We start from the raw sequence: 24,902 nt of genomic DNA on the forward strand, positions 1-24,902 counted from the left end.
CTGTAAACTTAAATTTTTTCTCAAACAGAAATTTTCATTTTGGGTTTACTATACACAATACAGATTGTCACTATACACTATACATATTGTTGCATTTTTGTATTGCGATATATTGTTACACCCCTAATATATAAATATATATATATATACAGTATATACACAGTGTATATATATATATATCAGAGCTGCAACTAACGATTATTTTTTCTGTCGACTAATCTAACGATTATTTTTTCGATTAGTCGACTAATCTAACGATTATTTTCCAGATTAATCTTATTATTCTTTTTTACTGATTATTGTATTTCAAAGAGGGTAGTGAATTTGTATATTATTTTAACATGAAATCAATGAATGATGACAATATTAATTGTATTTCAGGAAGGGTAGTGTACATAGTATGCCATTTTATAATGAAATATATGAACACAAGAAGCTTTTTAAACATAATATATAATGATACTATTCATCATAAAATGTATACAGAGTAGGCCTAATTAGGAAAAGTTGTTTACTATAGTAGTTGAGTATGATTTACTTATTGATTTTTGTCAATAGTAAACGAAAATGCACTTGTATTTATCTGCAAAAGGTTCACATACAGGAGCTTTCAGCATAGTGTTAATGTATAACTAGTCGTCTATTTTGAAGATACATGTGCATAAACAACGACTAAAGCTGCCAGAAGTTTTTGCCCAAACTTCAAAGACACATTTAAATGATTAAAGCTAGAGGCATATCTTAACTTTAATGTTACTTTAATCATGTAAACTACCTATATACAGCAAGTTATTATGCATATGTGTTTGGGACAGAGCGGAACCAGGTCGCATTTACAGCAGATATATGCAGCCCATAATAAATAAAAGCACGAGACGTACTGGGGTCGGAGAAGAACCCAGGAAAATGTGACCGTCTGTTGCAATACACGCGCCACGGTTCAGCTGCGCGAGAGAACACTGGCAGCAGGGTTGCCAGGTTTACACAATAAAACCCACCCATTCGTTACTCAAAACTAGCCCAAAACAAGCTCAATCGCGTTTCGGGGAGGTTCTTTGGTAAACATCGCGTTCGGGGGGTTAAATATGTGTGTTTTTTCTATTCAACCCGCGGACATGAGACACAGCCCGCGGCAACAGTGTAGAAGTAGCCCAATTCCGCGGAAAAAAGCGGACTTGGCAACACTGACTGACAGTGTGAAAGCTCCCGCTCTCCACGCGCACAGCTTCTGCTCTGCCACCGCGTGCAGTGTGAAACCGGCGTTACAGAGCGAACAAAGAACAGTTTTATTCGGCTTCTGTTTAAAGTACTCCCACACTTTTGAATGTCGCGGTCTGGCTTTATATGATAAATGATCATTTTCACTATGCCCGGGAGCAGAAGCTGCCATTATTCTAGATCTTCTGTTCCATTCTAGAACGTAAATATTGTGCCGCCGACGCGTCGACGCATTTCACGCACGTCGACGTATTTTCGTAGTCGACGTCATCGACGACGTCGACGCGTCGTTGCAGCCCTAATATATATATATATATATATATATATATATATATATATATATATATATATATATATATATATATATATATATATATATATATATATATATATATATATATATATATATATATATATATATATATATATATAGGTAAGAAAACAGTTTTGGTGGTCATTGACGTTCCATAAAAGAAAGTCATACAGGTTTGAAATGACATGCCAATGAGTCTATAAATATCTCAGCTATTTATTATAATTCAGTTAATTTGTTTCTATTAGGTTTGTTTTTATTACCGTCTCTTTCACCCAGACTGCTGTATAACCACACTTTTTTACCTATGTGTTTTGTAAGCAATTATGTATTTCACTGTTGAGCAATAGCCTATATAATGATGTATAGTAACTATATGAAGTCATTGGAAATAAAGTGAGCCCAGGCCTACTATCAAAAGTCAATTTTAGCCAAGCATTTAAATATTTAAGAACTTTAAGTAAGAAACATAAAAACAGTCTATTGTAACAATTCTTTATATTTTTTATATTTTATTGAAAATGTTAAGAGACAAACCTTAAAGTAAAGTTCATTCTTTCATATAGAATATGGGACAACATCAGTGCCAACAACTGAAATATACACATTTTAACAGTCAGAATGTTGAACATTCAAATTAAACATTAAATAACATTCTTATACTATGTACTTTACCAGAGTAGATATTCCTAACAAAAATGCACAACATTTCACAAGAAATCTTCCAACTGTAGTACTGGCAAATCTGTTATATATTTAACAATATTATATTGTCTCAAAAATAGATACTCAAGAAAAAAAAAACAGTCATCTAAATACCAGTACCACAGAAAATCATTAGTGCTCCATAATACTGTCCAAATAAATGGTCCAAAAAAATCTTATAAATTAGGCTATGTAAATTGTATAACAAAGGAATCACATTGCCCATCTTATACCTAATCCACCTCCTCAATAGTGGGTCCCTGAGCACCAGCCCCTGAGCTGGCTCGTGTCTGAGCCCCACAGCTTCCTGTTGGCATCCCACCCTGGTACAGCTTAGTAACGATTGGGTTGCAAACTTTCTCCAGCTCCTTCAGCTGATGTTCATACTCCTCCTTATCAGCCAGCTGGTTTTTCTCTAGCCAGCTGATAGTCTGGTTGCACTTCTCTGTCACTTTCTTCTTGTCATTCTCACTGATCTTGCCTTTCAGGTTCTCATCTTCCACACTGCTCTTCATGTTGAAGGTGTAAGACTCCAGGGAGTTTTTGGCAGCAATCTTCGCTCTTTGCAGATCATCTTCAGCTTTATACTCGTCTGCCTCCTGCACCATTCTCTCAATGTCCTCTTTGCTCAGTCTGCCCTTGTCATTGGTGATGGTGATCTTGTTCTCTTTTCCAGTGCTTTTGTCCACCGCTGACACGTTTAGGATTCCATTGGCGTCAATGTCAAAGGTAACTTCAATCTGCGGGACTCCACGCGGCGCAGGTGGAATTCCTGTGAGCTCAAATTTACCCAGCAGGTTGTTGTCTTTTGTCATGGCCCTCTCTCCCTCATACACCTGGATCAGGACCCCGGGCTGGTTGTCTGAGTAGGTGGTGAAGGTCTGGGTCTGTTTGGTGGGGATGGTGGTGTTGCGTTTGATGAGGGCCGTCATGACTCCACCTGCGGTTTCAATACCCAGGGATAGTGGAGCCACATCCAGCAGCAGCAGGTCCTGGACATTTCCAGATGTGTCACCCATGAGGATGGCGGCTTGCACCGCTGCACCATAAGCCACTGCCTCATCAGGGTTGATGCTCTTGTTCAAGTCCCTGCCGTTGAAGAAATCCTGCAGAAGCTTCTGGATCTTTGGGATTCTTGTTGATCCACCGACCAGAACGACGTCATGGATCTGAGACTTGTCCATCTTGGCGTCTCTCAGGGATTTCTCCACAGGCTCGAGTGTTCCCCTGAAGAGGTCTGAGCACATCTCTTCAAAGCGTGCTCTGGTGATGGACGTGTAGAAGTCGATGCCCTCGTACAGCGAGTCGATCTCAATGCTGGCCTGAGAGCTGGAGGAGAGGGTTCTCTTGGCTCGCTCACACGCTGTACGCAGCCTCCTCAGTGCCCTCTTGTTCTGACTGATGTCCTTCTTGTGCTTCCTCTTGAATTCTTCTACAAAGTGATTCACCATGCGGTTGTCAAAGTCCTCGCCACCCAGATGAGTGTCTCCGGCTGTGGACTTGACCTCGAAGATGCCGTCTTCAATGGTCAGGATGGAAACATCAAAGGTGCCTCCACCCAGGTCAAAGATCAGGACATTGCGCTCTCCTCCTTTGCCTTTGTCCAGGCCGTAGGCGATGGCTGCAGCTGTGGGCTCGTTGATGATTCGGAGGACATTGAGCCCAGCGATTACTCCAGCGTCTTTAGTGGCTTGCCTCTGGGAGTCATTGAAATAGGCAGGAACTGTGATAACTGCATTTGTCACCTTCTGCCCCAGATAAGCTTCAGCAATCTCCTTCATCTTTACCAGGACCATAGAGGAAATTTCTTCAGGATAAAATGTCTTGTTTTCTCCTTTGTATTCGACTTGAACCTTTGGTTTTCCACCATCACTGACGACTTGGAAGGACCAGTGCTTCATGTCAGACTGCACTACTGGGTCATCAAACTTTCTGCCAATCAGCCTCTTGGCATCAAACACGGTGTTATTGGGGTTCATGGCCACCTGGTTTTTAGCTGCATCCCCAATGAGCCTCTCTGTGTCTGTGAAGGCAACATAGCTGGGTGTTGTTCTGTTCCCCTGGTCATTGGCGATGATCTCCACTTTTCCATGCTGAAACACCCCCACACAAGAGTAGGTGGTGCCCAGGTCAATCCCAACAGCAACTCCTTTTGCAGATGACATCTTTTTTCACAGGTATAGTTAACAGATTACTATAAAAAGATATAAACCACATAAATGTTTATTATTAAATAAAACATTTACAAATCCTCCTGAGACTTTTGTCCACTGAGTGCATTTCTCTGACATCATACATGTCACAGTTTTAAGTCTGTCCTGTAAAGAGCACATTCGGGGCTTTGCAGAGATACCAAATGTTTGGAGGTTTCATCAGGACAACAACTTCTTCTTGGTCTTTAAAAATGTCTGACATTAATGTTTAGCACTCTTATGGAAATATGATAATATTTTTAATTATAATTTAAATCTGATTAATTTTCAAATTGTTTGTTATAAATCAACATCTCAGGAAAATATTATTGGGTTTCTAATCAAAATATGACTTTCTGTTACAAAACAGGGCATTGATTTCATAAATGTCCACTGTAGTGGACGCCAGGACTTCAATCATGTTTATCAGGCATTTTGGAGACATAACAAGTGAATAGGGAAAGAGATTACACATCAATATTCCTATGAAATATTAGATATTATTATGAAAATGTTGCCAATTATTACACTTCTTTTTTCATTACATGTTGCACCAAGAACACATTGATATCCAAATTAGATGCAGTGTATAGATACATTGTATTGAATGGGAAAGCCCAAGTATGGCCATTTTACCCACATATTGCATAAAGTAAAAGGGTACATCAATGCATTTCGTTATATCTTTCATAACATATTCAGAATAATCTTTAAAGTTTGTTTAAAAAAAATCCTGAAACCTAAAAATTGATTGGTGAATTAAAATAAATTCCACTGTTTTTGCCTATACATGCAATTTAATGTCATTTTATGTTTTATAAGTCCTGGTGTCAACTACTGAGGTCATATCATAACATATGAATAAAATATTTTTCCAAAAAAAATTCCATTTGTTTCTTATGCTCTAAACCAGGGGTGTCCAAAGTTGGTCCTGGAGGGCCACTGTCCTGTGGAGTTTAGCTCCAACTTGCCTCAACACCTGTCTGGAAGTTTCTAGTATGCCTAATAAGACCTTGATTAGCTGGTTCATGTGTGTTTAAGTGGGGCTGGAGCTGAATTCTGCAGGACAGTGGCCCTCCAGGAGCAGGATTGGACACCCCTGCTCTAAACAATGTAATAACATGAAAAAATACTAAATTCAAAAAACTTTTTTTTTCTGGGTCCCAGGAAGACATTGCAAAAAATAGTAATAATAAAAAAGAAGCAGGTATCAACATTGAGTATCAATATTGGTATTCATATTTAAGACAAAAAAGATTAATATAAGTGAAATAATAAAGAAAAACGAAACAAGAATAATAAAAACATGCTTACTTAAAAACGCTGTAGTAGTAGAAGTAGGCTATTGTAGCTTGTTCAACGGATGTGAAAGCTGTCTTCACTTTCGTTCTTTTCGCCGTAACTGAAGTAAGTTCTGTGGAAACACTGAAGCTCCCGAACAGCGCTGCTGTTTATATGCAGAAGCCGGCGCACATCCACATGTTCTAAACAGTTCTCGAACACTCGTGCTGAGAGGACCAATAAAAAAGGCGAAACACACAGACAGTTCCGCCCATGGGTTTCAATGGGAGCCTACAGGAATCTTCATGCGCTTTCTGGAGCATTCGCTCAGAGTCAGATCATTAAAAACTTGTCTAAACAAAGTTACAAACATACGTATTCGTAGACTGAATATTTTATAAGGCTTAACATTCAGTCATTGACAGTAATTAACTTAAATCCTAGTTTGGATTTATTTCTGTTAGTCAATCCTACAACGATTTGTATAGTTATAATAACATTGTATAATAAAAAGTAGCCTATAATTTAAAGAAATTAAAACGTTGTATGAAATGGTGATTGCCGCTACCCTGATCTATTTTCTAGATTTTCCACCAAGGTATAATTTAGGCTACATATCCGTATACCACCCAGAAAATATTAGCAATGATAGACTATGTCTGAAATGAGGAGGCTAACATCCAAAAATGCCAGTGAAACTGACAACATACTTATAGGCTATTACAAAAAGAATAGATTGAGATCAAATTATATTTTGTTACAGGCCTAATGGTTTTCATGAGAACTGTTGTTTTTAGGCATTTAAGACATTTAAGAATAAAAGAATAGCCTAAAAACAACAGTATCTTGTTATGTTAGGCCGTAGTCAATAGAGGGCACTAAATGAAAGTGAAAGAAGAGAAACAATGGTTTCTTTTGTCACATACACCTGTCTGTCCATGAGGGAAAATATTACCTAAAACTGAAACCGCATGAGACATTATTTATCACATAATATGATTAGCCTACTTGTAATTTCACAACTTCTAATTGCACACATAGCCGGCTTTACATATCAGACACAACTGCATTTTAAATTTTCAAAGATTTTCTAAGACATTATTCCATTTTAAATGGTATTATAAAAAAAATCATACCCAGGTAGAGTAACACAGGTCAAACACTTTTAAGTAGCCAGTTAAAAGCTGTACTTATTAAGAATACAAGTAATAAAACATTTTCAGTTCAGTTTGTTAATTAAATCTGATGGTTTTTATTGCCATGGCGATGTTATAGTTTATGTACTATACAGCACCATACCAGAGTTAAACCCAATCTATTGATTTTTTACTGCTAAAATCCTTTCATGTAATTCCTGTTGCACTGTTTTGACCATTCTCAAATCTATCTCTGGTCATAACAAGTGAAAGGAGCAAAAACTGCATACAGATGTTTAGAACAGTGATTATATTATTTTCCAGACTGATCAAAATAGATTTGTAAATAATAATATTAAATAATGATAATAATAAAATAATTGAGACTTTAAACAATATTAAATCTTTCAAGAAAATGTCATAGATGGTCTCATAATTATGAAAAAATGATGCTATGGCTTAGATCAGTGTTTTCCAACCTTTTTCAGTAATGGCACCCGTTGAAAATGTTCAGTAATTTGTGGCACCCAACACTAGTGTTGTCACAATACTGGAATTTCTGACTTTAATACAATACCTTGAAAAGTATCTATATTTAATACTATTTTCGATATCATGGAAAATAATTCATAGGCCTATACAGTCATGGTCACCCTTGGTAAATATGATCAAAGATGGCTGTAAAAAATAAATCTGCATTGTTTATCCTTTTTATCTTTTATTTAACAAATTCACAAAAATCTAACCTTTCATTGAAGTAAAATAATTGAAAGGGGGGGGGGGGGTCACATTATGAAATAAATGCTTTTTTCTTCTGTAATGCCTGAGGAGTTTGGAGAACACCTGACAAGAGATCAGAGACCATTCCTCCATACATAATCTCTCCAGATACTTCAGATTCCCAGCTCCATGTTGGTGCTTCTTCTCTTCAGTTCACCCCACTCATTTTCTATTTGGGTTCATGTCAGGGAACTGTGATGGTCATGGCAGAAGCTTCATTTTGTGCTCAGAGACACATATTTTTGTGTTGATTTTGACGTTTGTTTTGCATCCTTGTCCTGATGTACGAGCCAACCACGGCCCTATTATAAGATTTCTAGCAGAGGCCGTCAGGTTTTGATTTTTTATCTGTTGGTATTTGCTAGAATCCATATCATGTATCTGAACAAGATGTCCAGGGCCTCCAGCAAAAAAGTAGGCCCATAACATTAAAGATCCAGCTGTATTTTTAACTGTGGGCAGGGGGTAATGTTTATCCCTTTTTATCTGGTGGGTTTGCTGCCAAAAAGCTCTTTTTATAGTTTCATCTGACCACAGAACCAGGTCCCTTTTGAAGTTCCAGTCGTGTCTGAATATGCTGGAGTTTGTTTCTGGATGAGCAAGAAGGATTTTTCTTAAATTCCTCCCAAACAACATGTAGCCCCAAGACTCAACTAATCTCTGTGATTCTCCATCTGTGATCCTTGGAGAGTATTTGGCCACTCAAACTCTCCTCCTCACTGTGCATTTGGACGATATAGACACACGTCCTCTTCCAGGCAGATTCGTAACTTCTTTAGTCGCCCTGATGATGGAAATGGGAATTTTCAATGCTTTAGCTATTTTCCTACAGAAACTTTCTATTTTGTGAAGCTCAACAATCTTTTGCTGCACAACAGAACTATATTCTTTGGTTTTACTGGTTTTGTTGTGATGAATGATTAAGGGAATTTTTCCTCATTTTTCCTTTGTGTTTCCTCATATTTATACTCCTGTGAAACAAGACGTCGACAATGTCATGTTCCTAGTCACCCTGGTGTGCTAAAAATGTTTAATGGGAATATACTTCAGAGATATTTTACTCTTAAAAGGGGTGCCAACGTGTTTTGGAGAAAAACATTTATTTCATAATGTGATTTTCCCCCGATTTTCCATTCTTTTACTTCAATGAAAGGTTATATTTTTGGGAATTTTTTTAATGATAGATCAAAAAGGATAAACAATGCAGATTTATTTAGCCATCTTTGATCATATTTACCAGGGGTGCCTATAATTCTGACCATGACTGTATAAACATTGCTCAATTACCATTACAACTTTCTCACCTAAATGTTTGCTAACTCAATGTATTTGTGCTTTTACAATGGGCTAGCTGGAGGACAGGCTGGCTAATTTTGTTGCAATAGCACACGATAGTTTGATTTTAAACTAATGACTAAGGGTAGTACAAATAAATCCAACAGAACAAAATAAAGATACAAATGAAATAAACTGCTTAAAGTTTTTCAGGTAGGTCTAAATATAACCAAATTTTAGATAACACTGGATAGTCTTCATTGTAAAAAATATATAGCCTACAGATTAATCAATTAAAGTTACAAAAGTTAATAACAGACAGTGGCACATTTATTAAGCTACTTTCACTTCAAGACCTGACGCATGTATCCAGTATACACGCTTTATGTGCGCTTTGGACATGAGTGTTGAAATTTAAATTATGCGCAACCCCCGCAATCCTGAGATGGAATTCAGACCAACCTTCCTTATGATTTGCTTTTTTATTATTAATTTGTGTATGTTCTTTGCAATTATTAAATGTTTAATACACATTTTAGCTATTTAAAAATGTTTGAAGGATTCTTACATGGCACCCCAGTTGGGAATCACTGGCTTAGATCATAATAATAATCAGTCATGATTGAATCTTTTCAGTAGAAACATTCTTTGACCATTATATTTAACATTGAATGCACAGGACAGTCACAGAGCCCTACTGATCTCTGACTCTGATACAAGCTCATCATCATAAACTATTCCTAAAGAATATGGTGTTGTGGGAAAGTAGTGGATGCTTTTTTGTGCTATTCTGCTGGGAGACTGCAATGTTTACTGTGTGAAGTTGAACAGAAGAAAGTGTTGTGTTTAGGCAGAGTTGGCGTAGGCTACTTAAGTCTAATGAATGTTTATTTGTGCTTTATTGCTCTTTGGAGCACAAATTCCTTCACTCTTTGATGTAAACAAAAATAAACAGAATATTCTATTAACGTTTTCCTGCAAATGTTTTAGGTACACAGACTCTGAATACACAGGATGTGAAAGGGGGAGTGGGTGCAAACAGGCCCCAAAACAGGTCTGTTGCAGGACAGTTACAACGGAGATTGCACAGTCCTGTACCTCAACTAATGGGACAGCAGCTCAAACTTTATGCCATAGTTTCTCATAATTATGTGACTATCTATAACATTTTTATGAAAGATTTAAGAGTAACTATTATTGTTATAGGCCTATTAATAGATTAACTGTAGACTGATTTGCCCAATGTATACCTAAGTCCATTCTACAATGCTACAATTACACTGGTGAACAATTATTTTTTGAACCTACCTAGGATTTGTATTATTATTATTATTATTATTTACAAATCACTTTCGATCATTTTGGAAAATGTTCAGCTATCTGCTTATAGCTCATCTCTATGCTATTTGCAAGCAGTAGCCTACTTGTGCCTTTCACTCGTAATGACCAGAATATTCTTTTTAAATCGTCTTGAATATTAGGATTTTTGGAGTTTAAAAAATTCTATATATTTTTTAACTCACAATAGGTACTTTATGAAAATATTATAGGCTAAAATGTTATTGTTTTATACATTTTTAACATAGCATTTCTCCAGTCCTGAAATGGATTCCAGTGAGCACAGATTCTCTCACTGGAATAAGCAAGAAGCAAGCTCAAGTCCTGTGTATTACAGCCTCCAAACATATGACTCGGCCATCAGCCGGAGCAACATCCATCCTTGTATTACTTTTTTACACAACTGTCCAATGTGGCTCCTCCAAAAAGTGCACATCCCTCTTCCTCAGATTTTTTCTCCCATTGAAAATCCCCCTTCTCCAACACTCCCTGTCCCCCCAACCTACACCCTCTCCCACTATATCGCGAGAGACTGATTGGGACAGCAGGCAGAGAAATATTCATATACCTGCAACAAGAGCCGTTGCAAAGCCTTTATGAATAAATAGATACCATATGATTCATCAATAAGTTTACCATCAACGGGGGACAGTTAGACGGAGGAATGAATATTAGTGTTAATATTGGCAGACAAACTGCCTGCTTAGCAATACAGCCAGCTAGCTGACCAGCAGCTCAAACTTGATAATTTATTAGCAGTGCTGGGTTAGCTAGTTAGCACCAGGCTAGTTCAATATTTGCACTTAAACTTTTTCGAATTTCAATCACGCCAGCGAACAAATTGCGTCTTTTGTGCAAAAAGGTGAGTTATTGTGACATTTTTTTCTATTGCATAAGATCGTTAGCAAACTAGCCAGCGTTTTTATGAGCTAAAGTTAACTGGCTAGCCCGAGTTAGCTTGGTGTGTTGACATTATCAGCGTGAGAGCGTATGACAATTAAACTTATGTCAGACAGCTAACTAGGCGAAACGTGTTGTTAGACCTTGTGTGGTTTCCCATATCGCACAATTTTATTGTAACTACAACTGACAGGCCTTTACACTTTATGTGTTTTTCTTTATAGCTAACTGCACCGGCTTCGAGTTACACACTGGCCTGAAGATGGTGAGTTATCATCGGGGCTTATGAGCATCATTTCTGCATCTTCCGCTCATGTGAATCGTATGAACAGGTTTCATATCAATGTCTTGTTTTCGATTAGTTTACGTTAAAATGTTCAAAAAGCTAAATTTCTTGCTTCTATATGGTTCAATAATACAATTAAAATAAATGAACGCTCAGCACGTTCTTCAGATATCAGGAGGAGGATTTGGTCTCACAACTCAAAGCAAAACAACGCTTCCCTCAACATGCTTCCTTCATGACACTTAAAACATGATATATACATATATACATACATACATACTTACATATACAAACACACACACACATACACACAAACCCCTCATAATTTATTCACTTTATGATTTCAAACCTGTACAAAGAGATGTTAGGCAGAAAGACAACCTCATTCTCTATTCACTTTTGAAGAATGACAATTTGTCAGTCTGCCATCTCCTTGCACAGTTTTGTAACACCATGAGGGTGAGTAAATGATGACAGAATTTTCTTTTTTGGGTAAACCATTCCTTTAACTACAATATTGTTACAATTTCTATAGTTTGAATAGTTTTTGTTAAGACTGCATTGTTATTATTTATTATTATATTTTTTTGAAAACATAATATACAACATAATAACAAATATAACAATAACAAATAATTCTTTTTTTTCTTTTTCTCTATTTATTCATCATTTAGGTCACAAATCCCTACCGTAGGATCCTCTCCGAGCCTTAAAACCGGAGACCACCTAAGAACTACCATCAGCTCAGCTGGCTGCTTTTGACATGTTTTATTGTTACTCACCATACATACATTTATACATATTATTTTATGTAGAATGTGAGCTATTTTAGAGCATCAAAGGTTGTTGTTACAGAGTTAAATCTTTTTTTTTTTAAATGGGGGAAGACAATTACCAATCATTGTCAGGCCACATTTTTCGGTCAGGTTTTCTGAATTCATGTCAATTGTAAAAACGTAGCCTGATGAACAGGTGGCGCCTTTCCCATACGCACATAGACCGCAACGATCCTGACATCTTTGATGATCGTTTGGTCTTAAATTGGTCACTTATTATTAGTCAGTCATGAACGGCTCCCTTTTAACCCCACCCAGCCCACGGGCTGCAGCTAATTCGTCTCCCCTTCCGCCCTCCCCGTCTCCATCGCCTTCTCCTCCATCTCCATCACTGTTGCCCCTCTCCACGAGACCCCCACCTTTGCCTCCTCCAGCTCCTGCCAGTCAGCCCTTGTCATCATTGTCTGACACACCCACACCATCTCCGTCTCCCTGCCTTAGTTGGACCGAGTTCTGTGAGCTCCATGCCCGGGTAGCCGCCGGTGACTTTGCCCGCCATTTCCGGGCCTTCCTGCTGGAGAACCCGCATTACTCCCCTGATTCAGCAGCTGCTTTTTGCCGCCGCTTCACTGACAGATTTGTTCGTCATTTCGAGAGCGAGCTCGAGGGGACGGGCGTCGGTAGAGAAGGAACTGTGAACTGGGTCGCCCAATCGGACGTTACATCGCTGGAGGAGGACGCAGCGTCTCCGTCCCTGCTGCCACCAGAGGCTGCCACCCCCTGCCTGCCCACTCACACACGGGCTATACCCAAACCGGTCTTGACCCAGGATGGCTGCGGCACGGAACGATTCCAGAATACTGGAGCCTTTCAGGATTTGTATGCTCATACGCAGATTCTCCCACCATCCTCTTCTTCGTCATGCTCTTCCTCTATGGGCGGGAATAATGGGCGGAGGGAGGAGAGGGGAACTGCAGTCAAACACAATCCATCTGGCTACAAGGACCTGGAGGAAGAGGAGGACAGCTGGGCGGGGCCCGTGGCTGGAGAGGAGGTGGAGACGGAAGTAGTGGGAAGGGACGATGAGGGCGAGAGTGAGTCGAACTTGGAAAGAGCCGATCTCAGCCAGACTCCGACATGCCTCAACCCCTCTGGCACACCAGCAAATAGTGGGTCAAAAGGTAATGGGACACCCATTGGGGGTCACTCCAAAAATAAACTAAAAAAGCGGTTCTCTCTGCGCAGCGTGGGCCGCAGTGTCAGAGGGAGCGTGCGAGGTATCTTGCACTGGCGCAGCTCTTCCAGCGACTCCCCTCAGAACTGCAGCGTGGGTAACATCAACCCTCTTCCTTCCAGTTACAGCTACACTACAGGCCTGCAAGATGGCAAGAGGAACTCCGGCTCGCAGGGTGTTCCCGCTTCTCTCCCTGTGTCTCTCTCCCTTCCCCTCTCCCTCCCTCACTCGTCGTCCTCTTCGTTGCCCCCATCATCCTCCAGTAGCGCCACCTCCCTTTCGCTTTCCGAGGCCCGTGACTGGCGGAGGAGCAACGGTGATGGGGAAAAGGAGAAATGGAGTCACCGCTTGGAGAAATTGCGACTGTCTCGCTCACCGCCGCCGACTCTGTCCGCCACAGCACCAGTTTCATCAGTCGTGTCCCCCTCGGCGCTACCACCAAGCAGCATCAGTGCCCCCAGGAAGATGGGTAGGCTGGTACGGGAGGGAGGTGTGACTGTATGTTCGTCTTCGGACGAGTTCGCCAGCACTCATGGTTTCCCAGGGTTTTCCTTTGGACTGCTGCACCACGGCACGGACAGCACAGTGTCAGGGCATCTTACGGCCACCGGGGGAGCTGCAGGCGGACGGGGTATGCGTTGGCACAAGTGCCGTCTAGTTCTGAAAGAACGAGATAAGGATGGAGTGGATGGAGGGCTGGAGTATTTCCTGGAGTTTTACATCCCGCCTAAGGTGAGTGACAGGATTTCTTCTAAATGTAAATTGTGTGTTACGTTTTTATTTACACATACTTACACATATTTTATATATGTGCTAATCGTTCATAAGTTTGGGGTCGGTGAGATGTTTTAATGTTTTTGAAAGTCTCCTATGCTCACCATTTATTTGATCAAAAATACAGTACAACAATAATATTGAGAAATGTGTTTGCAATAACAGTTTTCTATTTTAATATATTATTTGTATTATTATTATTATTTCTGTCAATTATATTATAATATTATAACATTATATATTAAAGTACTAGCTGACTAGTTTAAATAAGATATATATCATTTATATATTTTAACATATTTGATTACTTTCAGTCCTCCAAGCCCAGACTGACTGTCCCATGCGGCTCTATTGTTGATGTGAGGAGCACTACAGCTATAGAGGTGCCAGACAAAGAGAACACCTTCCTTCTACAGGTACGTCAGAACACCTCTATTTTTGTATTTAGTAGTTAGTCAAATCTTCAATAATTATGCCTCAAGCCATCTTAGGTGTATATGAATTTCTTCTTTCAGCAAACACAAACAAATTAAAAAATATCCTGGCTCTTCCAAGCTTTATAATGGGACTGAATGGTACCTTAGATTTTGAAGCCCAAAAATGTAAAAGTAATATCATAAAAGTAATCCATACGGCTCCAGGGGGTTAATAAAGGCCTTCTGAAGTGAAGCAGTGCGTTTTTGTAAGAAAAATATTGTGAAAACTAATTGTCACAATCACTATATAACCTTTTATATAAATGTAATTAATAAAGGCATTTTAAAGATTTTATTCATAACTGTGATTGTAATTTGCATTTACATCCTGTGTTTTAGCACCCATCTCAAAGATTCTAATCATTGAAAACTGAACACATTGAATATCTGCATATTTGATCTCTTGTTTTTCTTCAGTTGGAAGGTCAGGCGCAGTATGTGATCGAGACCAGAGATGCGGTTCAGATGAGAGCTTGGCTCAGTGACATCAGAAACGCTATTTGTTTGAGGTAGGTCTTTGTGTTTCAAATTATTAAAAAGAGAAAGCACTTTGTGTATGGAAAGTATAATGAGATCACTCTTAGTAGTTTGCTTGCTTGTATTACACCATGTGACAATCAAAACTCAGCAATGATCTCAAATGTACTCGTTGACCCTTCTCTTCTCATCAGTGAGCAAGAGGATGTTGAGGGAGTGTGTGGCAGTGCTCTCACCGACCTCAGCGTAACGCCAGAATTCAACGACCGCCTGTCTCAAGGTAAGCGTCTGGAGATGATGTCACCATGATGTGGTCAGCTGCATTCAGGACAGTATGTGTAATGGGACATGTGCTTGCATGAAGTTTGCCACTGTTAGAATGAGCCCACAAATCTCAAACTGGTGATTCTGTGGTTGAACAGAATTATTAAAAACATCTGATCCGGAATTGAAATATTTATATTTAGCAGTAAAAATGAATAGGCTACAGATATTTAGCAGTAACTACAGATGGTGATGTATCACTATAGTGTGCTATGGTGGAGTTGGTGGTTCTCCCCGTCTGGAGCCTCTCCCTCCTGAGTTACCACCCCGTGCCCCTCTTGATGAATCAGACAGTCGATTGCTTGGTGGGGGCGGAGCCGGTCTTGGCACACCTTTTGCTGAAACTCCTGATGCCACAGGTACCGTACTACACTGAACACACACATTTTGGCAGAGATCATAATGACATTTACATTACACTAAATATGATTAAATAGGGCGTATAAGTCAATGTTTCCATCCAAGTATTTGATTTGCGAAAAACTCAAATATTGAGAAAACAATTTGCAAATAAAGCAGAATTCCCATCCCATGTGTTCAGAAAACAAAGTCATCACTCCAGGGTTGGAAGTTTCAGCCACTGGGAAAGCCACTGTTGCCATTTTATTAAAGTCGGCATGCAATTCACCCCAACTATTTTTTTAAATGTATCTTATTGCTCTTATTGTTAATGATTCATCCGTGCATATGTTTTCTTTTTTTCTTATAATCGTTCTTATAATTAACTGTTGTAGGGGTGTTGAAATGAATCGATGCATCACGATGCGGACGATTCTGCATTGATGCAGTAATAGACCATAATCGATTATAGCCTACTGATGTTTCTCTGACATCATTTATCACATGTGCTTTGTGTGCGTACGCGTGCGTGAGACTGTATGCTTGTGTGTGCGAGGCTGCAAGCGTGTGTTAACATTATAGTAACTTAAGTACACTACTTGACAGTTTCATGCGCTTTTAGTATTTACTAGAGTTTGTTAGTTCTAAATGGTCCTGTCGTCTGCTGGGATTGCATATATCTGACTGTATTCATTGACAAAAATGTAGCCATGTGCAGTAATATTGAAAAATGAGGATGCAACGCATCGTGATACATCGTGATACCGAATCAAATCTAATCTTTGACATAATAATCGTAATCGAATTGAATTGTGAGACCAGTGACCGTTCACACCCCTAAACTGTTGGTGCATGGCGGAGGTTTGAGATTTAGCTAGCCTGGCGTGGCCATACTCAATTCTAGTCAGAATTTGAGTCTGGTACCGCTCCATTGAGCTTTGATTATGGGGCGTGTTTCAACCGAGCCAGGAAAGACCTCAATTGGATAGACCCACAACCAATCAGAGCAACGGAGCGACGCGTAACGTCAACAGAACTCAACTGCACTGTGTTGCCAAGTCCGTGTTTTTCTCCATGTCCGCGGGTTGAAGCGACCCCAATTATGTGATTATATAAACCCAGGAATGCGAATTTTAGCAGGCAACCTTGCCAAAATAACATATTTTGCCAACCAAACGCCATTTTTTTCCGGCGAACCCCCCGGAAAGTTATTGTTTTGGGCTATAGTTTTGAGTAGCAATTGTGCGCGACATTGCAAAAACACTTGGCAACCCTGTCTGCACGCACGCTGGATTAAGTAACGTTACAAGAAAAAGCTGAGTGTAAACAATCTTTGCCAGTAATAAAATAATTTAAGGATACACAGAGTACTTACTAACACGATCCTCGTTTCTGAGAGAAATAGTGAAGGTGAATGCATATACGAACAAGTTCTCCGTTTAGGATAAGAGCAAATTCAACCCAAGAGCCTTCGATGACGTGGATGATTACGTTACTGTTGATCATCTGTCCATCATCGTCTAAAGCCCGCCCTGACAATTTCATTGGTCCAAACAGTTTCTGTTCGGGCATAATTACTCCTCTATGGAGCGAGTCCAGACCGAATTGCCCGAGCAAAAATTTTTGTGGGCGGGGCTAAATTCGGCTGGCATCCAGGCTAAGATTTAGCTGCTCTAGATCTCAAAAGTAGCCGGAGCAACTTTTCTCTATTTTGCAGACTTCACTCTCGTGACATATGCCACACGTCTCCAATCATTTAGTCAGTTTAATCCCCACCCCTTTCTTACAGTCGACAGCAATCTCACATTCAGATCTGCCTCCATCCAATCAACAACTGGTGGAACCAAGTCTCCGGCCGACATTTTTTGCGATAATCTGATAACACTTTCGATAACACTCAGATGTACATCACAGTACAGAAGAAAAGATAATTTCATTGTGTTTTTAAGTAAATAGAGATGCTGTGCGAAGATATTGCTCCAATATATTATTCAGTAACATGGCTTATTTGATGCACATCTAATGTGTTTTTATAGTCGTTTTGGAAATGCTATGTTTACGTTGTGTTTTCATTCATCTTTCATCTTTGGCTTGCTCAGTTGGGCACACTAAATTTGTCAACCAAATATCCAACTAAATCTAATTATTAAACTACATTAACCAAAACCATATACTGATCTAAAGCCCACATTGTCACTGTATGTTAATTGAAATGAACTGATGACATCACCGTTTTCTCCAGAACGGCTATACGGCTGAATAAAATTCTGTTGCATTATTTTCCTGTTTAACACTGTGAAGCTGCCTTGAAACAATCTGCATTGTTAAAAGCGCTATATAAATAAAGTTGACTTGACTTTTATAATGCAGTATCCCAAAATTCAGGTGAAAATACGTGGATGGAATTTTAGCTACTGACATTAACTCTTAACCTTATGATAGATCAAGATAAGAGGTATTCAGTTTTTTTCCCCTGTTTTTTCTCAGGGTCGTTCCTGTTTTCTGAAGGTTCTGTGTCAGAGACTGTGGAACATCCTCTGAGTGAGTGTCAGTGGTTCCACGGCACACTCTCCCGTCTTAAGGCTGCCCAGCTGGTGTTGGCGGGTGGCATGGCCAGCCATGGAGTGTTCCTTGTGCGGCAGAGTGAGACACGACGCGGGGAGTATGTCCTCACCTTCAACTTCCAGGGCAAAGCAAAGGTAAATGCTTGTGGTGATGCTTTTTTAACGTTCAAAAGGTTTGAGTTGGGTAAGATTTCTGTTATGTACAGAGCCCTTAAAGGGACACGATAATGGCAAAAATATATGTCAATGCTTTTGCGTTCTCTCGCAAATGTTCTGTGTTTCCCAGAGAAAATTTGCAAGCACTGGGGAGTGCAAAAGTTTTGCGAACTAATGCAGAAGTTTTGAAATATATTTTTTTCCACCAGCGTGTCCCTTTAGGGGCTCCGTACTTATGCTCCCCAATGCTGCAATTATTTGATCAATATTTTTGATATATTTTAAAATGTAATTTATTCCTGTGATGCAAAGTTGCTCAAGACACATTTCTTATTATTATCAATGCTGAAAAACAGTTGTGCTGCTTAATATTTCTGTGGAAAGCGTGATATGTTTTTTTCAGGATTCTTTGATGAATAGAAAGTTCAAAAACAGCATTTATTTGAAATCTTTTGTAATATTAACTGTCACTTGTGATCAGTTTAATGCTTCCCTGCTGAATAAAAGTATACATTTCTTTTTTAAAAATTCAGGATTCTTGATGAATAGAAATAAATACCTCTTCCTTCTGCTCTGGCTTTTTCCTCCCAGCACTTGCGTCTCTCCCTGAACGAGGATGGACAGTGTCGTGTGCAGCATCTCTGGTTCCAGTCCATTTTTGACATGCTGGAGCATTTCCGTGTGCACCCCATTCCCCTGGAATCTGGGGGCGCCTCTGATGTCACCCTCATCAGCTTTGTGGGGGCCACGAATGTCCGGCAGCCAGGTATGGAAGGTTGGGTTCAGCTTTAAGGTGTGAAGGTTTACAACAGAGCTTAGATAACAGGGAAATTCTGCATTTTTAGATGACGGGCAGGTAAGTGATCACTGGTGCCACTTGCCTCTCCCTCAGAACAGCTGTTTGGATAAAAATGGATATAAATACATTGACTATATATCCAAAACGGGTTAAAATGTTAACAAATACTTATAACCTCTTTTTTATTTTACTTCATATTTTGAAAGCGGAATGTTTGTGGAATGTTCTTGATGTTAATGTGAATTCACAGTACTGGTAGACTTGGCTCTTTTCAAAGAAATATAGAAAAATAATAATACATCGTAGTACACCAGTACTTATTGATATTTTATACATCTGTTTATACATGAGGTTTTCAAATTTAACTGTTGTGAGTAAATGTTTAACATTTTTAACTATTGTTTTTAACAGTTATATAATTTGACTTAATTTTATTATTTGTTCTGAGTGATTTTTAAAAACTGATTGAAACTTCAGAGCGGATTGAAACAGATTGGGTTTATAACGAGAACCAAACTATAGGTAAATAACTAGAAGAATAACAAAGTGCAGTAAATGGTCAAAGTATTTGCGATACAAACCACTGTGTTTACAATTACGACAGTACATAAAAATAATATGGTAAGAAAAAACTGTTTGCATTATCAAGCTGAATAACAAGCTGCTTTGTACATCTAAAAATAACAAAGTGGATGAGACCGGAAGCCAGACACATTCAGTTTAGAATGGCTGCGGCCAAATAAGGTGGATAGTGAGACCAAGAACCTCTTTATAGGGCAATTATTTATAAATTAAATCAAGTTGACATATTTTGCAAATATAAATAAATTTTTAAGTGAAATGCCACTCACGAGTGAATCACAAGTCTGCACCTTCACAAATGTGACATTACATCCATGAAGTGTTTTATTATTGAATTGTATCATATTTTATCTCATGTTTGCATTTCCTATGCATCTTGATACCATTTGAGAAATACACTCTTAATAATGTGACTGCATCTGACTGTTATCAATGACAAAATTATGTGGTTAATCATAATATTTTAATCAATTGACCACCCTAATAAAGACATAAATGTTGCGTTAAACAGCTGTTTTGGGGGAGATCCCTGTGTGCCCATGAAAGGAAAAAATTACCAAGATTTCTTAGAAGGCGTTAAGCTTCTGTCAGTTTGATTCTTGAATCCTGGGTAGATTTTAGCGACGCACACAGTCTTTGGCATCGAGCTTGTGTGTGTCATGTGAGTGGGATGAATGTGGAGAGTGTTTGTATGTGTATGTGTGTGTATTCATAAACAACATGGCCACTGCATGAGTTGTTCGCACCTGTCACAGAGAAATGACTAAATGTGGGATCACCCTGTGTGTGAGATCACTTCCTGTCACGGCATGCTTTTGAAAGGACACTTTGTGCAAGCATCTGCTACGACTACTCGCGCACACAGATCCATTGCTGCTGCCAGAGTCTGCTGTGCATGGCTTTGCTTTTGTGTTTTGACGATGATGGTCTCCCCTAATGTGATTTCTGTGTGCTTGACCTGACATATGACCCCCCCCTCCAAACTCCTCATGAAACATTCAAAGGCTCACCTTACCTACTATTTCCTCATCATGATCTATCCTGGATCGCTTTTTCGTCACTTTATAGAATATAGATGCTTCAGCTATACTTTTCAATCACTGCATCTTTTCTACTATTCTTCTACTATCCTCCATTCTTCTTTTGGACATAAATCTATTTTCTTCCATCACCACTGCCTTCCATCATTTAGATTTTCAGTCACGCACTTAATTCATACTGTTCTCTCCCTCCCCTCGCCACGCTTCAGCCTCTGGCCTTTCCCATAGTGCATATCAGAGCTCTGATTGGCTGTTTTTGTTGTTGTTTGTCGTTGGGTCATCTTCGCAGGCCGGGAAAGGGCAGGCAGCCGCCCCACAGTCTGTGATGTCATCACCACGCGCCACCCCGACTCTCCATCAACCCCCATCTCTGACTGTGTGTAAGTGAGACCAGATTCAACAGAGAGAGATAGACAGAGAAGGAAATAAAGTCATGCTGGTACATGGGCATTAGCAAAACAACAAAGATCATTTACACATATTACAAATATTAAAGGTACAGTACCAAAAACAGCTTGCTTAACTCTTAAGGGTCAGAAAAAGAAAGGATATTGTCACGTAAAACTTTTTAAAGTTACAACCCATTTAACTTTCTGTAAATTACACTTGCGTTCAAAAGTTTTGGGTCAGTAAGATGTTTTTAATGTTTTTGAAAGAAGTCAAAAGCCAAGGCTGCATTTATTGATCAAAATTATTACATTAAAATAACTGGTTTCAATTTGAATATATTTTAAAAGGTAATTTATTCCTGTGATGTCAAAGCTGAATTTTCAGTATCATTACTCCAGTCTTCAGTGTGATCCTTCGGAAATCATTCTGATTTGATTAAACATTCCTTATTATTATCAATTTTGAAAACGTTCGAAAAAAAATTTTTTTCAGGATTCTTTGATGGATGGCATTCAGTTGAAATCTTTTGTAACATGATGTTTTAATCAATTGAATGCATCTTTGCTGAATAAAAGTTTCTTTTTAATGTTAATGGTAGTATACATATTTCCAGTGAAATGCTATATTCATGAAGAAAATACAGGGCGTGACAGGACTGGACTGGATCATCAAAGCGTGTCATCAGGCAAATCATTCCTGAGCTACAGAGCTTCTCTTTTTTCCCAAATTATGCAAATATAGAAAACATTCCGTTTTTTACATTTGCATAATAAGACAGGGGAAATGTTTGAGGAGTGTAAATCGGGTCAATTTCGATTGGATGGGGACTGGGACAGCAGATGAAAGAGTAAAGAGTTGTGGGAAACATTTTGAGGAATACAGGATGATCGGAAGAGGTAGCTTGTTAGAATAAGACAGAAAAAGAGTAGCGACAGGTCATCCGTTCACTTCAGCGCACATCTGTCTGCTTAACTTCCTCATTCACAGCTGGGTTTCAGTTGCACACATCCATCCTGAAATGTGTGTCGCAGGGTAACACTTTCATTGAACATCGTAATTTTTATTGAATGTCACACATTTATAGACCGTGAGCTCTGTCTCCATACAAACATAATTCAGGATTAGAAGATGTATGTAACGAATGAGCAGCGATGACTCTTTACTGCTGTTTAGTGGAGGCAGGGTGTAAACAGTCTGTGTGCAATGTGTTGACCAATTCCATTACTAGCATGTCATAGTTTCTCGTCAGACTTTGTGTGTCTTATTGTGATTACTTATCCTCCTTTACTGGTTCTCCTCTCTATCGCTGTTCTCAGACTTGACCAGCAGACCCCGTAGTCCTCCTCAGCCACCGCCTCCCCCTCTGCCTCCCGGACGCCCTCCACCCCCGACCCCGCCGCAGGAACGAGGGAGTGAAACGGAGGCCGCCGGAGGAGGCGGAGCAAGCAGCGGGGCAGAAGAGTGCGAAGAACGTGAGCGGGAGCCGCCGCTCCTCCAGCTCGAAGGGGTGGAGGGCGAGGAGAGGGAAGGAGGGAGGGCGAGAGCCATCGACAACCAGTACTCCTTCTTCTAAAAGGGGAAAACCACGAGGTGGGATAGAGGAGGAAGAGGAGAGCCCTTCACAATCAGCATTTTCAGTATTCTCCAGCGGAAGAACTGACCGAGGGGTCACACGACTGAGTTATTAACACTATTAAACATGTGCATTCACGTTGCGAGAGAGTGATGGAGAGAAAGAGAGAGAGAGAGAGAGACACCCATACACATAAGCATATATGAACCTGACGGTACGTCTTTAAAACACTAAGTAACGGCTCTACACTAAATTGGAGGTGCATTGTGAAAATGTTGGTCAGCTTTTACTCATTCGTTCTCCAGTGTTTGTCAGTGTGAAAGTTCCTCCTCTGGTGCTGCTGCATAGGAAGGTACGACAGTATCAGCACCACCACTGAGCTGGTGTTGTGTTTTTAGCAACTTATTTCTTGAAGAGTCCTTCTAGTCATTACATTCATTCAGATGTCTAGTATTCTTTGACCCTTCGCACTTATACAAAAGGAGTTTTTTTCCCCCCCAAGGTGAGGGATATTTTTTACTTGTTCAGAGATTGTTACCCACCAGCACTCTTGTTGTTATTATTATTATTATGATTACTGGAACATTTTTAGTTTTGTTTTCGTTTTGTTCTGCCACTGACAAACTACGAATGTCGCAAAGTACTTTTCTTCCTTCCTGTTCATTTCAATTGTACTGATTTTGGTAGTTCAGTAGAAGGCATTGCCTTGGGCTTAAACAATGTCCAGTTTTGCCAAAAAACAACAACAACAAGCCCAGTCCATTGAAATCCATTAGTATTACTTCTTACGGTTAATTAGCATATTAAACATCTCCATAGACTCCATTATTACCTCAGAGTCCTGATCTTTCACCCAGCTCCTCTGTTCTCCGTCTCTCTTGCTCTCTGTCTTTACATCCTACCTTTCCTTTTAGCTTTACAATCTTTGTTATTTGTTTATGGTGTTCTTATGTCAAAGCTAGAGTCCAGAGGAGGGAGAGAATCTTTCATTTAAAGAAAAATTGTTATTGAGTACGAAAATGACAATAACCGATGATGATAATAATGAATTTAATAATTGTCCAAATAATAGTATTATTATTTTTATTTTATTTTTCAAAATGCCTTTTATTTTTGTTGTTTACTATATGAACATAATATTTGTTCTCCAAAATCTGTTTTCTGTTTCTAATTTTTTGTGCCTTTTTATATCTCTTCTAATCTCACTCTGTCCCACTCCTGTCTCCTTCAAACTTTCCACAGATTTCAGGCAAACTTATGAAAAGAAAAAAAAGATAAAGAGCCCCTTTCTTCTTGTGCCTTTTTGTGTTGTTACTTGTCATTCCCTCTTGTTTTGTGCCAGTCATTCTTGATTTTGTGCCTCGATCAGTCTATTTGCAGTGTCTGCCATTCAGTTCAGTGCCTGCATCTGTCTTCTCCTGTTTTTGTTTTATTTCTCTTCTCCTGTCTAAGCTAATTTCAGTTGTTCTCTTCTTGATCCCACAAATCATTGGGTATGATTTGTTCTCTATCCATTTGCGCCGTGCTCCTCCCTTTTACCCTTTATTTAAACCTTTATTGTGCCTTCTCTCTCTTTTCTCTTCTCTGTCTCTCTGTGCTGGGACTGTGTGTTAAGGTGGACACTGTTGCCCACTCTGTGTAATTAGAGTTTCAGGTACTACATTGAATTAAATGATGATGATGATGATGTTGATGATGTTGATGATGATGATGATGATGATGATGATGATATAATATAATTATACTGAAACAATATGTCTGAGTTGTGTTTGTGTAATTATTATAGACGGATGGATGGACAGGTTTATGCTCGGGTGCACGGGTTTATAGATAGATAGATGTGTGAAATGTTATTTAATTGCATATTTCTTCACAAAAGTATGAGCAATTATTTGACGAAGCATGGTTTACGTGTGGCTGTCTACGTGATACGGGTCTTGTGCGCCATTGCGTCATCACGCGACGTTGTCCAAT

At 39.3% G+C, this 24,902-nt stretch overlaps 2 protein-coding genes across 2 annotated transcripts; one reads left to right on the forward strand and one right to left on the reverse strand.

Moving 5' to 3' along the window:
* Positions 1–2,469: 2,469 nt before the first annotated feature.
* On the reverse strand, positions 2,470–4,401 carry LOC307133884 (heat shock 70 kDa protein-like; the record flags this gene model as incomplete). Its single annotated transcript, XM_079829196.1, has 1 exon — positions 2,470–4,401. The coding sequence occupies one exon, from the start codon at positions 4,399–4,401 to the stop codon at positions 2,470–2,472; it is 1,932 nt and encodes a 643-aa protein (XP_079685322.1).
* Positions 4,402–10,757: 6,356 nt separating this feature from the next.
* Positions 10,758–24,686, forward strand: sh2b1 (SH2B adaptor protein 1). Its single transcript, XM_079830981.1, has 11 exons — positions 10,758–11,100; positions 11,363–11,403; positions 12,099–14,166; positions 14,523–14,624; positions 15,102–15,193; positions 15,356–15,441; positions 15,692–15,844; positions 18,312–18,523; positions 19,136–19,310; positions 21,255–21,345; positions 22,672–24,686. The coding sequence occupies exons 3-11, from the start codon at positions 12,490–12,492 to the stop codon at positions 22,691–22,693; spliced, it is 2,610 nt and encodes an 869-aa protein (XP_079687107.1). The 5' UTR covers positions 10,758–11,100; positions 11,363–11,403; positions 12,099–12,489; the 3' UTR covers positions 22,694–24,686.
* Positions 24,687–24,902: the final 216 nt, after the last annotated feature.

This window comes from Gobio gobio (genome assembly GCF_949357685.1).
Source record: "Gobio gobio genome assembly, chromosome: 1".
Classification (NCBI taxonomy): domain Eukaryota; kingdom Metazoa; phylum Chordata; class Actinopteri; order Cypriniformes; family Gobionidae; genus Gobio; species Gobio gobio.